At 41.0% G+C, this 13,761-nt stretch overlaps 1 protein-coding gene across 1 annotated transcript in view; it reads left to right on the forward strand.

The window, feature by feature from the left end:
• Positions 1-13,761, forward strand: part of HECW1 (HECT, C2 and WW domain containing E3 ubiquitin protein ligase 1) — a 181,930-nt gene that overhangs the window by 63,553 nt on the left and 104,616 nt on the right. Inside the window, exon 4 of the mRNA XM_061996514.1 lies at positions 11,051-11,126. Within this exon, the coding sequence (XP_061852498.1) occupies positions 11,051-11,126 (76 nt within the window). The remainder of the gene's footprint in view (positions 1-11,050; positions 11,127-13,761) is intronic.

Consider the following 13,761-nt stretch of genomic DNA (forward strand, 5'->3'; position numbering starts at 1 on the left):
GCTCTGGCAGAGGGGTTGGACTGGATGATCTCTAAAGGTCCCTTGCAACCCCTACCATTCTGTGATTCTGTGATTCTATAAGAGAAATAATTCTTTAAGTGTTCACCCATCAGACTTCTTCCTGCTGTGCTATCCTGAACATGCAGTTGTGCAGTCAGAAAGGCAGAGTGGAGACAAAACGAAAAGCAGGGTTAAGGCCACTGTTTGCATATGTCTTATAAAATGTTGTCAACTTCCTGCTCTCTCATAGGCTCTAATAAAGCACTGCAAATTGTGGAATTGCTGAGCCATCTATGGGTATCTCTGGCCACAGGCTACTATTCACTTTACGGATCAATTGCAGCAATTTTGGGCTTCTCCCTTTTGCCCTGGTTTCTTTGCACTGGTGTTTCAAAGAAAATGTTTGGGTCAAATTTAACCTTACTGGGCATCTGATCCTGTATGAACTTCTAAATGTAGATTTAGTGTTTTAATTAGCAGACGTGCCGTGCAGCAAAGACGTGAAGTGAAGAAGTAAAAAGCATGACAGATGGCAACTGAAGTGATTTTATTTCAGCAACGCCAAGAAGATCATTACACAAGCCATTTATTTGTTAAAGGGTTCAATGTGTGTCTGATATTTCCCATCCACTTGCTTTCTGAATATCTCTTGTTATGGTCACATAATAGCCATACTAATAGCCTGTACATCATAATACTCCCTTCTGTAGTTTAGTAATTTATGGAAAGATGGGTAACTGCTCAGTACACTACGCTAGTATCATCATCATCTATGCTTTAGCCTTTTATGTTCTTACACACTCCCTCCTACATCTGCATTCATGAAATTATACAGTGGGTCTGAGGGCAGATAGTTTAGTTTTGTTGAAGGAGGAAGGAAGAATTTAGACCTGTGGAGTACACTTCAGAGGTCAAGATGATAGACTTCTGAATGAAATGCCTCCTGCTTCTTGTTTCCAGGAGTTACCTGTTGCCATAGGGCATGAATGTGGTTGTGTGAACACCAGATATGTTGCTCAAGGTAGTTTAGGCTATATAAGGCGAAGTTTAGGCGACGGGACCTTTAGAGATCATCACCTTTCAGGAAGCTCTTGATCTCCCTCCCATGTGTGTACCATTTAGCATTGCTTATAGCTATACCATGTTACCTTTTACTCAAGTTCTTCTAAGGTGCTTTAAAAGCATCTATATCAGCAGATGCATGATTCTGATCTGCATCTTCTCTCACACAATTTTTGATAGAAAATGAGGTGGTTCTTGAAGGCATGACCAGGTATTTTCAAGACCTCTGATATCCTCAAGTATTCCAGAGTTCAAGTTCTTTGTGTGTTTACATAATATAAGAAGAGAGAGGAAATGTTGAGTGTGGACGACAACTACATGGTCTTGTGTAGAACTGCAACTGAGGTAGAAGACTTTTGAAGTAGGAATGGTGTTAATTAGCTAAGCTATCTGAATCAGTTGGGACGGGATGTACCAATATCTGTATCTGTTGGACTCCATGACCCAGGAAGTAATTTCTGGTCCACTGTTTCTGGGAGGACATTGCAATTTCATCAAGACAAAAAGCTTGTGTTCTGGTGATCATTAAAATTGTATTGACACTTTTTCAAGACTACCTGAATTAATGCATGAATTGTAATTCCTCAGGTTCTAGTTTGGGTAATTATGATCCGTGTTTAATACCTGCTATTTCAAGTTAGTTTAGCATTTTTTTCGTGTCTTGTCCAGCTTCATTATATAGACCTTGCAATGAACAATGCAAAATAAGCAGGTGGAGCTGGCACAGTGAAGGAGCTTATTTTCCAAGACTCTGGCAATAGCTCTGTGATGATATGAAAAGAAGACATCAGGAAAGCTTGGTAAATACAGCGTATTAATTATAAATATGAATTAGAATTATCAGCATATGGATTTATTTTAAAAAATGTGATATCTGTAAGAGATCAGTGATTTCAAAAATAACACTGATATGTCAGAGGCTTATTATTATTTCTTGAAGATGGTGGTTTGTGTAACAATATCTGCTGCTGGGTCTCAGAAATGCTGCCAAGTGAAAAGAGAAAAGGAACCTTAATCTGCAGAGAGAGATGCTTTAAAGGCGTGATGACAGTTTTTAACACTATTGGTGTAGACCACGGTAATCTTAAAGCCAGATTCATTGAAGTAATAGAGGCCTTCCTGCCTGTTCCGTGTGTCGTTCTCTCAAAGTCTAGGTGAACTATTGCACAAATACAAACTAGATAGAATTTCCTTGTGTTTCTTTGCCTGGCCATTTCTAAATTACTTATTTTGCTATAAGACATGACACTTTGGATGGCTACTTTGCAATATAATGCAAATAACTTACAAGAGCAGAATAAAATTCAGGTGTTTTGCAGAAAAGAGCATGGATACTTCTCTGGAGTCTCTGTGTAGAGATTTTTTATGTACTGATCAAGCTGTCTTGTGTTCTGTGTTGCAGTCACAACATATGAGGGAAGTGTTTAGGACATACAAATGAGAAAGGAACTGAAATATCAGTGATGAATTTGCTATACAAATGCAAAGGGAAATTTCACAAAGCTTTGATGCATAGTTGAGAACAATGAAAAAAAATATTGGGTAGATGTCCAGATTGTAGTCTCTGAACCAAACAAAAGTTTCACTGGAATCACATATTTCTGAACTAAAGGATTATTGTGACGTTACTTGTGGCCATTGGAAAGCTGACACAGTGCGAGGAAAAAGGGACATAGGTATAAGCCTTTCTCTTGTGTCAGCACACCCGTGTCTCTGGAGCCTGTGCTGAACCTCTCTGTGCACAATCCTGCAATGATATCTCATCTCTGCTCGAGCCGATAGATGCCAACAACTTTAGTCCTGATCAGATTTTCCAACAGCCTGTGTAGTGGAGAAAAATCACTTACTTTTCTTGAAATATCTTCGTTTTTATTCCTTATCTGCTTTCCTTAGTCCTGGAGAAAAGACAGGGTGGTAGGAAGATTTGAGGAAAGAATATCATCATTGTAATTTCACAATGTATGACCCATTATAAAAGTAAAGAGTACTTAAAATCTGTCCTGATATAACCCATACCCTCAGATGACCTCTGTAAAATCCGCAGACATGACAGCAAAGATGACTCTGAAATGAACTTGTGGATTTGTGGGTCATTTCGAATGCTTGTCGCATAACTCATAGACTCAGTGAAAATACCCTGAGTAGGTGAAAGAGAAGAGCAGGTGATGACTCCAAAGCTAAAAAGCTTTTAAACAACCCAGCACATATCAGAGCCAGCAGATATCTGCCCTTCAAGTGCAGTGTACCTGAATGTGCTTGTGTGTGAGTGTTTGTACGTGCATGCATGCCCTGTCATGATCATGCCATCCTTTCCACTCAGCTGCTTTTTTTTTATCCTTGTCATGCTTTTTTACTATTACTTTTCAGTTGTGTGTTTCCCATTTGTGTTCCTCAAGTATAGCTTTGATTGCCTTTACTTCTCACAAAAGCCAAGTGATAAAAAATGTATCTATGGTGTTATGTTGGGAAAAGGTTACAATCAGAGGACGATGAAGCATTATGTTTTATATTCATCAAGAGGCAGACTTAGTGCTTCACAGTTCTCTTTTAGGTTTACATTTCCTGGTTTCAAACTGCTCAACAGAATAATCATATTCCCCTAGCATAGTTTTGCTGATAGAATACGGTTATGCAATATGACATACATTTCTAAATAACTTTTGCTATAATTATTACTTCTGTGAAAGATTAAGAATAGAAGATATTCAAGTGAGGAAATTGATGTAGGTCAGTGTGTTCAGATGCAGTTAAGAATATTTTTTAAAAGAACTTTGAACCCTTTGTTCATTTTATAATTCTTGACTCTCTTGAAAAACATTTTCCAATTCCATTATGTTTTTTTTCTCAGCCAGCTGAGTTCTCAGTCAAACACATTTCAATCCATACTGAAGCATATGTGCAACCCCTCCCCACTCCATAGCTCCAGTTTTAAAAACAAGCTTAAATTCTTACATCTGTAAAGTCTGATGGAAAGCAACTAAGTTATTCTCTCTGTATGTCTCTCATAAACTCAATGGGTCTGATTTTTAATTACATCCAGGCCCTTTTGCCCTTACAACAATACAATGGGACTTTAGTCCAATGCAGTGGAACATATGAATGACATTAATTAGACCATATATTGATATTCTTAGCAAAGGACCACCAGCTTCACTCATACTACCTAGCAAACTCTGGGCAATTGTTGAAATAGTGTTTACAAAATATATAACAGATTATATTATTTCAAGTACCAAGACATTTATGACATTTTGGCTGTAAGACTAGAGCTGTGATTCCAGAGGTGAAGTATTTGAAGGCAATTGATATTTGTTACGATGAAGCTGATTCAACTAATCAGCTGAATACTGGAAAAGTGTGAAGGTGCCACTCGTTGTCTAGAAACCCTGGTTTTAATAGCAGCCTATTTATTTCTCTTGTTGTTCCCAAAAGGATCTAACCTAGCCTCACCAGCCAACAAGTTTGAAAGTTGCTGTTGTCATCTTTGAGTTCTAACAAAGCTGTACTGATAATTGAGAAGGGGTTTTTTGTTGGTGGTTTGGGGTTTTTTTGAGATATATGTGAAGAGAGGAAGGGAATTTTTTTAGTATATGGAAGATGTGACCTTTTAGAAACTGTTTGCTTTCCTTGTAGCATCCTCCACGAGTCTTTCTTTGGTTTCCACCTTTCATCTTTTTTTTTTTTACACTTTTTCTTCCTTTTGTAGCTCATTCCTCTCTCTTTTTTTTTTTTTAACTGCTTCCTTTCAAACTTTTGAAAAACTTCTTGATTCAGATGTCCAGGCTGCCTGAAAAGCATGCTAGACTCTGTCCCTGACCAGCCTTTAGGACCACTTGGTGACCACAGCTGGCCAATAGCAGTCACTATATGAGCCTCAAAGTCATGTGGACAAAGCTGCCAGTCTTGTGAGATGATCTGCTTTGCTGTGAGGGCCCAGCTTACAGGTCTGCTGGTTTTGCAGCTGCCTCTCTGTACTGTTGCAGCAGTGTGTCTTCACGCTCTTTGGAGCTGTTACCACTGAGAGGATGCTCAGTTTGTACATTCATTTTTCAGTTGTGCCTTTGAGGGTGAAAAACAGAGGGGAAAACTTCCAAGTCTCTCTCTCGACATCCTCGGTTTCTGCTGTAAGTGATGCATCATTGATTGGAGGGGTCAGCCCAGGCCACTTCAATGTCTTGTGGTTTGGGGATATACAATGCTGCTGCAGTAGCACAACATAAAATATTGATGCCATCAAGTCAGTGGCCAAACTGTTACCACTTTTAGTGGAGTCAAAATTGACTTGTAGATTCAGCAGTCATCCTGTGTGCCTCACTGTAGATTGGCAGCACAGCCTGCTTCTAGGAAAGATGGGGAAAAGTCATGTCTCTTGTTCACCTCTTTCCCAGCTGGTTAAGGGGGCATGGTTGAAGGACATGGGCTGGATCAGACCTGCTTCCATGTAGCACAAAGTTTTGCATGCCAACCAAGAAAGTTTTGTTCCTGCTACGCACAAAAGAGGAGAGGTTCAGAGTGTGAGCTGATGCTGGAACAGAGTACAGCACCTGACAAACTTGGCTACAACTTCTTCCAGACTGCCTTCAGACTGAATGCATGTCCAAAAGTAGTTGTCTTATCATAACCTGGAGGTACAGGGAGCCTGAGTAGGGGCACTGTAAGGTGTGCCCAGTAAGCCATTTACTTGTAGGAGCAAGAATGTTGTCTTTGTTACTCTTCCATGTATCTAGATAGGCTGGTGAAGGGTAAGCTATTTTAGGAGATATTTTTAATGAGCTATGAGAGTCTCTGTCTCCTCCTTAGACAAATTTTTAGTGATGCACTTGGAGTGTTGCCTGAGCAAGAGCTGATGGATTGTAGTACTTTGGAATTTCTCAAGATTTGATTTTTTTTTAATAACACATGCCATGGCTAACAAGGGAGGAAGTTTCAAGGAGTCCATTTGCTAGTGTGAAGCCTGCCTCCTTTGTCATTCAGGTTCACATAACTTTCCTCCAGCATTTGCAGGAACTACTCAGAAGGAAAAGTGATACTAAGACAAGACTATTATTTTTAGCTTTCACTCATCTGTCTTCTTTTTTCTTTCTAGTGAAACAATGAAAAGCAATAGCAAACATTGACCTCTTCTTGAGCTCAGCCAAGTCCCGAGTGGCTTGGACCTGGCCTCAAATACCAGCCTACGTTTCATCTACAACCATCACGGGTTCTGGCACTTGTTCTTTGCCGTGCTTCAGAGGCCGGGAAACACTGTAGCAGACCAGAAGATTTTTCAGTGTGTGTTTACTGGAAAATATCTTAAAGGGAGTACCAGCAGTACTTCTCCAACTGCATAATTACATGCACTCTCATCAGTGACAGTGACACCAATTCCAATTACAAGCAAGGAAAGAGAGAGGAGATTTAAATCTGGTTCAGGAAGCCTTTGGTTTTACAAGAGACACATCTTGACTTGAAGTTGCAGCTCATGACTCATCTCTTCATGTGCAGCTATGACAGAAGCATGTAATAAAAGCATATTCATCCTGTTTTGTATCAGCAGGACTTGTAAAACAATTTGACTGGGCTGCTCGGTGTGCAAACATGACATTATAAACTAAAAACACTAAACTAATTCAGAGTGATCTTTCACTTCAAGGGCATAAAAGAACACTAAAGTTAGTGAGGGAAAATCACATTTGTTCCTTTTCATACTAAGGACTTCAAGTCCACAGGATGTCAAGTGATGAGATGAATGTTATCTTTCTGCCAACTATGTTTTAGGTGGCAGTTGAGAAGATCAAAGGTTTTTTTACCTCCAGATGATTAAATTCAAGGTTTATTTACTGTGATAAAACTCCCAACATAATGGTACTGTAGCCCCTAAAGTCAATCTGGATTTATTTAATGATAAATGATAAGCAGGAAGAGTATGACCTCAAGGGTCTGGGAATCTCAGTTGATGTGGTAGGCTGGCAAGTGCTGGTGACTGCATTGTCCTTTACCCTGCCATGCATCAAGCGCTCTCAGCCTTGTCCTCAGAAGCGAAGACAGTCTGGTGTTACATTAGGAAATGGTGAATCTGTACTGCAGCAAATAGGTTTTTTCATTTTCAGAAAACCAGACTTAATGTTACTTTTCTCCTTTCCTCTCCACACTGTTCCTTCTGACTCCTTGAAAAGCCAATATTAAAAAATAATCACTTTCCCAGACTTCATAATATCCTTCCCTGGGTATGTCCATGCATTCATAGAATCATAGAATGGTAGGGGTTGGAAGGGACCTTTAGAGATCATCTAGTCCAACCCCCCTGCAGAAGCAGGGTCACCTAGATCAGGTCGCATAGGAACATGTCCAGGCGGGTCTTGAAGACCTCCAAGGAAGGAGACTCCACAACCCCTCTGGGCAGCCTGTGCCAGGGCTCCCTCACCTCAACAGGGAAATAGTTTTTTCTTATATTTAAGTGGAAATTTTGTGTTCCAACTTCATCCCATTACCCCTTGTCCTGTTGCTAGCTACTATAGGAAAAAGGGATGTCGCAACCTCCATTCCTTTGCATACGTGATGAGATCTGCTGCTCCTGAGCCCACTGTAACATATGCCCTGCCATGCCTGAGTTGCTGTACCATGTGTGAGAAGGTGCAGCAGATGTGTAGGAAGAGCGGCAAGCCAACACTGTCAGACCACTGGAGGAGGAGGAGCATGAGTTTGGGATCATAGAGCTATACAGCCTTGGCCGTATGGAATCTTTAATGATGCATTCTAGGCCTCAGCCCGACAATAAGCAACTCTCTCAGCCTTCCTGTGAGGTATTACCTTTCTCAGCTGCCTAGAGAGGAGGAAAATCAGAAAAGCTTCATGAAATGTTGTGGAGTGCTTCAGATTACTAAGGCTAAGCTAGACGTTATTCAAGTGCCTAGCATTTTTATGTCACGTTGCATCTCAGAGATATGCTAGGATATAGTATGGTGTATATAACTAATTTACTCAGCAGGACTGGATTTTAAGCCCTGCTATCACATGACTGAAGGGTGAGCACTTGATAGGACTTTGTGGGGTATACCTGCTTCACAGAACAGATGAATCCTTTAGGAGCAGAGATGTTTACTTTTGTTGTTGTTTCACTTATGGGATTAGATGTGTTATTCCGATCTTTCTGTAATACCAAGTTTGTTAGGTTTGTGTGAAGATGATTTTTTGGTAATGGAGTGGCTGCAGTGGTGGCCCCTGAAAGGAGTTCTGGAAATTCCCCTAGCTCTGAGTCTGACCCACCTCTGGCCCGGCCAAGCCAACCCAGCCTCTCTGCCATCACTGTTTAAGAAGGGAGATCTGCAGTGGGAGGAGGAGGTGGAAGGAATGGGATGAAATGGAGGTGATCATATGGACCCCCAAGGTCAGCATGAGAGGAGGGCAGGAGAGGTACCAGGCCAGAGCCCTCCTGCAGCCCAGGTGAGACAACAGCTGTCCCCTGCACTCACAGAGGGTGATGGAGGACTGAAATGCACCCACAGCTCTGGGAAGACCCCGCAGCAGAGGAGTGGCTGTGCCTGAAAGGGCCTGTGTAGGCTGTCAGCCATGGAGCAGGAGAGGCTAGGCTGAGCACTGGCTGGGGAAGAGACCCACATGGGAGGAGCCAGTAAGGAGCTGTGGCCTCTGGATAAACCCACAGCTGAGAGCTCTATGCAGGGCTGTATCCCATGTGAGGGACCTGAGTTGGAGCAAGGGAATGGCAGGAAGTCTTCCTGTCCTGAGGAGAAATGAGCAGCGGCAGCCATCAGTGAGGGACTGACCAACTGCTATTCCTGCCCCCTGCGCCACTGAGGGGAGGGGGAGATACTGGGATGGAGTGTGGGCATGGCAAGGGGTCTGACAGGGCTGGTCGTACTCTTCACTGTTGCACCACGTGTCGCCTATGTGTGGTTGTCTGGTCATTACACCTTTGTTGGCAGATTGCATTAATTTTGTTTCTTTCCCCAAGCCAAGCAGTCCTGTCCGTTTGCCCAGGACCATAACTGGTGATGGAGCCCTCCCTGTCCTCAGGGATCTCCATGACACTTCAGTGCCTTTTCTTCATCCTGCCATGGGGAGTTGACAGGGAGAGCAAGGGAGCAACTGCATGGGCATTGTGCCCAGCAGGGTCTAAATAATGACACCAAGCTTTGACAGAATGGATTTGGCCATGCTGAAGATGCTTTGCCTATACTAGGATTCACACCAACACTCTGGTGTGTCTTGATGCAGTTTTGCTAAAGTAGATATGACCACAAGTGTGATTTAGTAGCAACATATTTTTAAGTTTTGAACAGGCCGGAACATCCCAGTCCATTCAAAGTGTAGACTGTTAAACTGTAATGGGTTTATAGTAGATCTAAAAAGCTCAGCAGAGAATTTAAGAATTTATTTTGCAAATATGTGCAGACCCAGCTTGGTTGGCATAGTTACTATCCTGGATGAAATCATGAAAAGACCATTGGTAGTAAGCATTAAAGGATAGTGTGTAATAAATGTCGGGCAGTGACATAGTATGACAAATACACCTTGACAAGGAAGTCTTGTCATTTCTTGGGAGGATCACAACTTCAGATGGTAAAGCTTACTGAGTTCTTGTCATAAAATTCTCAGTCACATGTAAAATTCTGATTTAAATGGTGTCTCTATTCAGAAATCAGTGATAATGGCAGTCGATATATTGAAACCTGTTTAGCTGAGAAGGCCAAAAGTGCAATTGCAACTAATTAGCTGTGATCCAATAGGGATGTTTCTACTGGAATTTGCTCGTTGTCGTACTCTACCCAGTACCTTTTTTTTCTTATTCAAATACTCTATAAGAAACAAAATGATTATGACAAAAAGTCAAGTCCAACCAAGCCCATTTTTTTTTAATAATGATATCTAAATTCAGCTGGTGTGTTTACGATCAAGGCCTCATCTGTGTCTTGACCTGCTTGTTGTTTAATCCCTGTTCACTGGACTGCCGTACCCCCTTGCCCAGGTTTTGCACTCTCTGGGGCAAAGAGCAGCTTGTTTTCTAAATTAAGCTTGAATACACAATATTTTTAATATACTGAGCAATGAGTCACAGCTGAGTGGGAGTTCAGTTACAGTTTCCTGGCAGAAATTGGAACTTCACTGCATAAATGCTCTTTTTCTTTTTTTGCCTGAAAGACGAATGGCAAGAGTGATGAGGAGCTGCATCTTCCCAGGAGCAAAACAGCATTTGGTTTTACTCCAAAGCCAGTAGGAGGTAGTAATAGTAGCACCACTTTCTTGTTGAACTCGGAGCCTGACTCCTGGAGGCATGTCCTCTGGTCAGTTCAGAGAAACAGCAGTAAAAACTGGTGATGGAGGGTTCCTGCTGGTGCCTCAGACACTGGGTCAAAGATGTTCTTGCTTACCAGTTCTGATCATGGCCAGAAGGCAGCCTGGGTCCTAATTTGCACAACAGAAACCCCTCAGCAAACTTGCTGAACCAAAGCTGACATTAAAACCTAAACTGTGAAGTATAAAGGATCCTCTATTAATATGGTTTTTAAACTTTTTCTCCATATCACCTTCAGTGTTTTCGTTGTCATATTCTCAGTTGCTTTTTGCACAAGGGATCAGTAAACTCTTGGAATTATTTCTCATATATATGCAATAAACTTTCAGAATAAAATTTTCAACACTAGTAGTAGGATGTTATGGAGACGGAAATTGTTTTTAGAGATGAGAGTCATATCCCCATCCTCATGCACTACTTTTATCTCCTATTTAATAAGCAGGTCCTTTTTGGGTGAGGAACTGCTATATTAAAGTTACAGTAGTATTTCTGTATCATTCTGTTTTCTTAAGGAAAAGTCTCCAGGAAGGGATGACTTAGGCTACCAGTGGTTAAGTTACTGTTTTGATTGATGGTCATCTATCTGATTCTTAGTTGCAAAACTAAGAATCTGTGAAAAAGACAGTTACTGAGCAATTTCTGTATTCAAGAGCTATTTGAGTCTACTCTCTCTCACCATTATGTTTCTTCCAACAGATTTTTAAAAGCATCACCAACGAAGATTCAATCCAGGGACAAGGAAGTCGGAGACTGATAAGTTTTTCGTTGTCGGGTAAGTCTCTGTTGATGGTAAAGTTTTAAACCTAGAGAGTGGAAAAGCAAAGTTGCTAAAAACTTTAATTTACATGTGTGTGTATGTATGTGTATGTCTGTATATACTTATGCATAGTTTTTTGTCTGTTGCTCTAGAAGTGATACTGAAACAGAGAATTGATAAATATATGATTATTGCAGCATTCTCTTCCTTCAGTGAGACTGATGTGCTGAAGTATCTTGTTCAAGTAGAGTTTTGGAGTCATATTAAGTCATCCTGTTTACGATTAAAGGTGATGCTATATATGTAGGTCAGGGAAAGCAAAATCAAAGGCATGAGCTTTACAGAGCAAAAAGTGATTTGTGATAGTCTTCTGTCTCTTGGAGAGCACATTCCACAGTCTTGGTCTGGACCTGAGACAGATCCATGTGCTACGATGCACAAGATTGTCTCTATTGCTCAACAGTGACACTTAGACTTTCTGAGCCAAAAGACTGTTCTCACTTCTCTAAATTTTCAGAAGAGTGTTCAGTTTCATTACTTGACACGTCACTGCAGGTCTTAAAGCTTAATGTGGTTCCATGAAGCAGGCATGGACCATTTGATCTGGCTTTGGTAAAAACAATCTGTAAATCACTTCTGTAGAAAAAGTCAGTTTGTCAAAAAAGAATAGTTATGGGCAAGGTTCTTGTTTTGGAGTTTTACACTTGCTAGTTGTTTTCCATTTTCTTAGCTCCTGGAAAGCAAAGAGCAAACTTGACTTGGAAATGCTTTGAGGTAGTAGTATACAAGAAAAAGAGTTACTCTAGCTCAAAATGTTTATAGGCATAGTTTTCCCTATATTTAGACAACCATTGCATTACAGGATTGGTTTGGCCATGTGATTTTGTTTGTATCTTCCCTGTAAGTTGTGTAAAAATTAACTGGGACATCCATATTTCTTCAGTATTAAGCATGGAAGTCAATGCTTTTTCCTAATTAGGTGGCCAGTATGGTTCTTAAGAGTTTATATGGCAGATTAGACTGACAGTAGATGAAACTTTTTTTTTTGCCAAAGAGGACATTGAACATTCACCCAACCACAGCAATTTGATAAAACCGTGGGGTTTTTTTTAATCTCAGCAGAAATAAAGAAGTACAGTTGATATTTATTAATGTTCTTAAATAATCTTACACAGAAAGTGTTGCCTAGAATTAATAACATTTTTTTCATTTTCTCTAATATTTTGACCTAGTAGACCAAGAGAGATCAAGAGTAAGAATTTGTGAGACTGCTAAATAAAGTTGTCTCAGTGGGCCCTTTTATAAACTAAATTACCTAATTTACAACTTGATTCAAATCATACAAAGACCATAGCTTTTAATACATTGGAATATCTTAGAATATCACAAGAAGTTCATCTGCATTTATACCCCATCCCTATTAACAGCGTTGTCATTGCCAGGTATTTGAAGGACTTTGAGCTTATAATTACTTTATCAAAAATCTTTACTATCAAAATATCCCAATTCCTGTCTTTCTGAAATTAGCAGATTAACACATCATAAGGATTTACTAATTGCATTCTTGCAGTAAACAAACAAGGATGACTTGGGAGCCATTGTGCACAAACTGAAATGTGGCATTGTCACTATTAAGGAAAGGTGTTGGAACGAGTCACACAACTGGAGCGCTGCACCGGATGACTACAGACTCTTCAGAAGGGACAGGCAGGACAGGAGAAGCACAGGGGTAGCCCTCTATGTCAAGGAGTGTCTTGACAGTTTAGAGGTCAGTGGCAGTGAGGGTAGGGTTGAGTATTTATGGTTAAGAATCAGGGGGAAAGACAACAACGGGTATGTCATGGTAGGAGTCTGCTATAGACCACCCAGATAGGATGAGGAGGTAGATGAGAGGTTCTTCAGGCTGCTGGGAAAACTTTCAGGATTGCTGCCCCTGTTCTCATGAGGGACTTCAACATACCAGACATCTGCTGGGATTACAACACAGCAGAGAGGAGATAGTCTAGGAAGCTTCTGGAGTGTGTGGGAGATAACCCTCATGCAGCTGGTGAGAGAACCAAGGAGGGAAGGCACCTTGCTGGACCTGATGTTTGTGAGCAAAGAAGGTCTTGTGGGAGACATGATGGTTGGGGGCCACCTTGGACATAGTGATCATAAAATGATCAAGTTCTCAATCCTCAGAGAAGCAAAGAAGGAGATCACCTTATATTTCTGGAGAGCAGACTTTGACTTGTTTAGGAAGTGGGTAGCCAGTGTCCCTTGGGAGGCCGTCCTGAAGGGCAAAGGAGTCCAGGAAAGCTGGACATTCTTCAAGAAGGAAATCTTAAAGGCACAGGATCAAGCTGTTGCCACAGAAGGCCATCCTAGCTGATCACAGAGCTTCTGCTGGAGCTCAGGAGGAAAAAGAGAATTCTTGATCTTTGGAAGAAAGGTCAGGCAGCTTAAGAGAACTATAAGGATGTTGTGGGGTCATGTAGGGAGAAAATTAGAAGGGCCAAGACTCAACCTGAACTTAAGCTGACCACTGCTGTAAAAGACAGTAAGAAAAGTTTCTATAAATACATCAGCAACAGAAGGAGGGCTAAAGGGAATTTTCATCCTTTTATGGATGCAGGAGTAAGCTTAGTGACCAAGGATGAGGAAAAGGCTG

The sequence above is a fragment of the Colius striatus genome, chromosome 5 (genome assembly GCF_028858725.1).
Source record: "Colius striatus isolate bColStr4 chromosome 5, bColStr4.1.hap1, whole genome shotgun sequence".
NCBI lineage: Eukaryota > Metazoa > Chordata > Aves > Coliiformes > Coliidae > Colius > Colius striatus.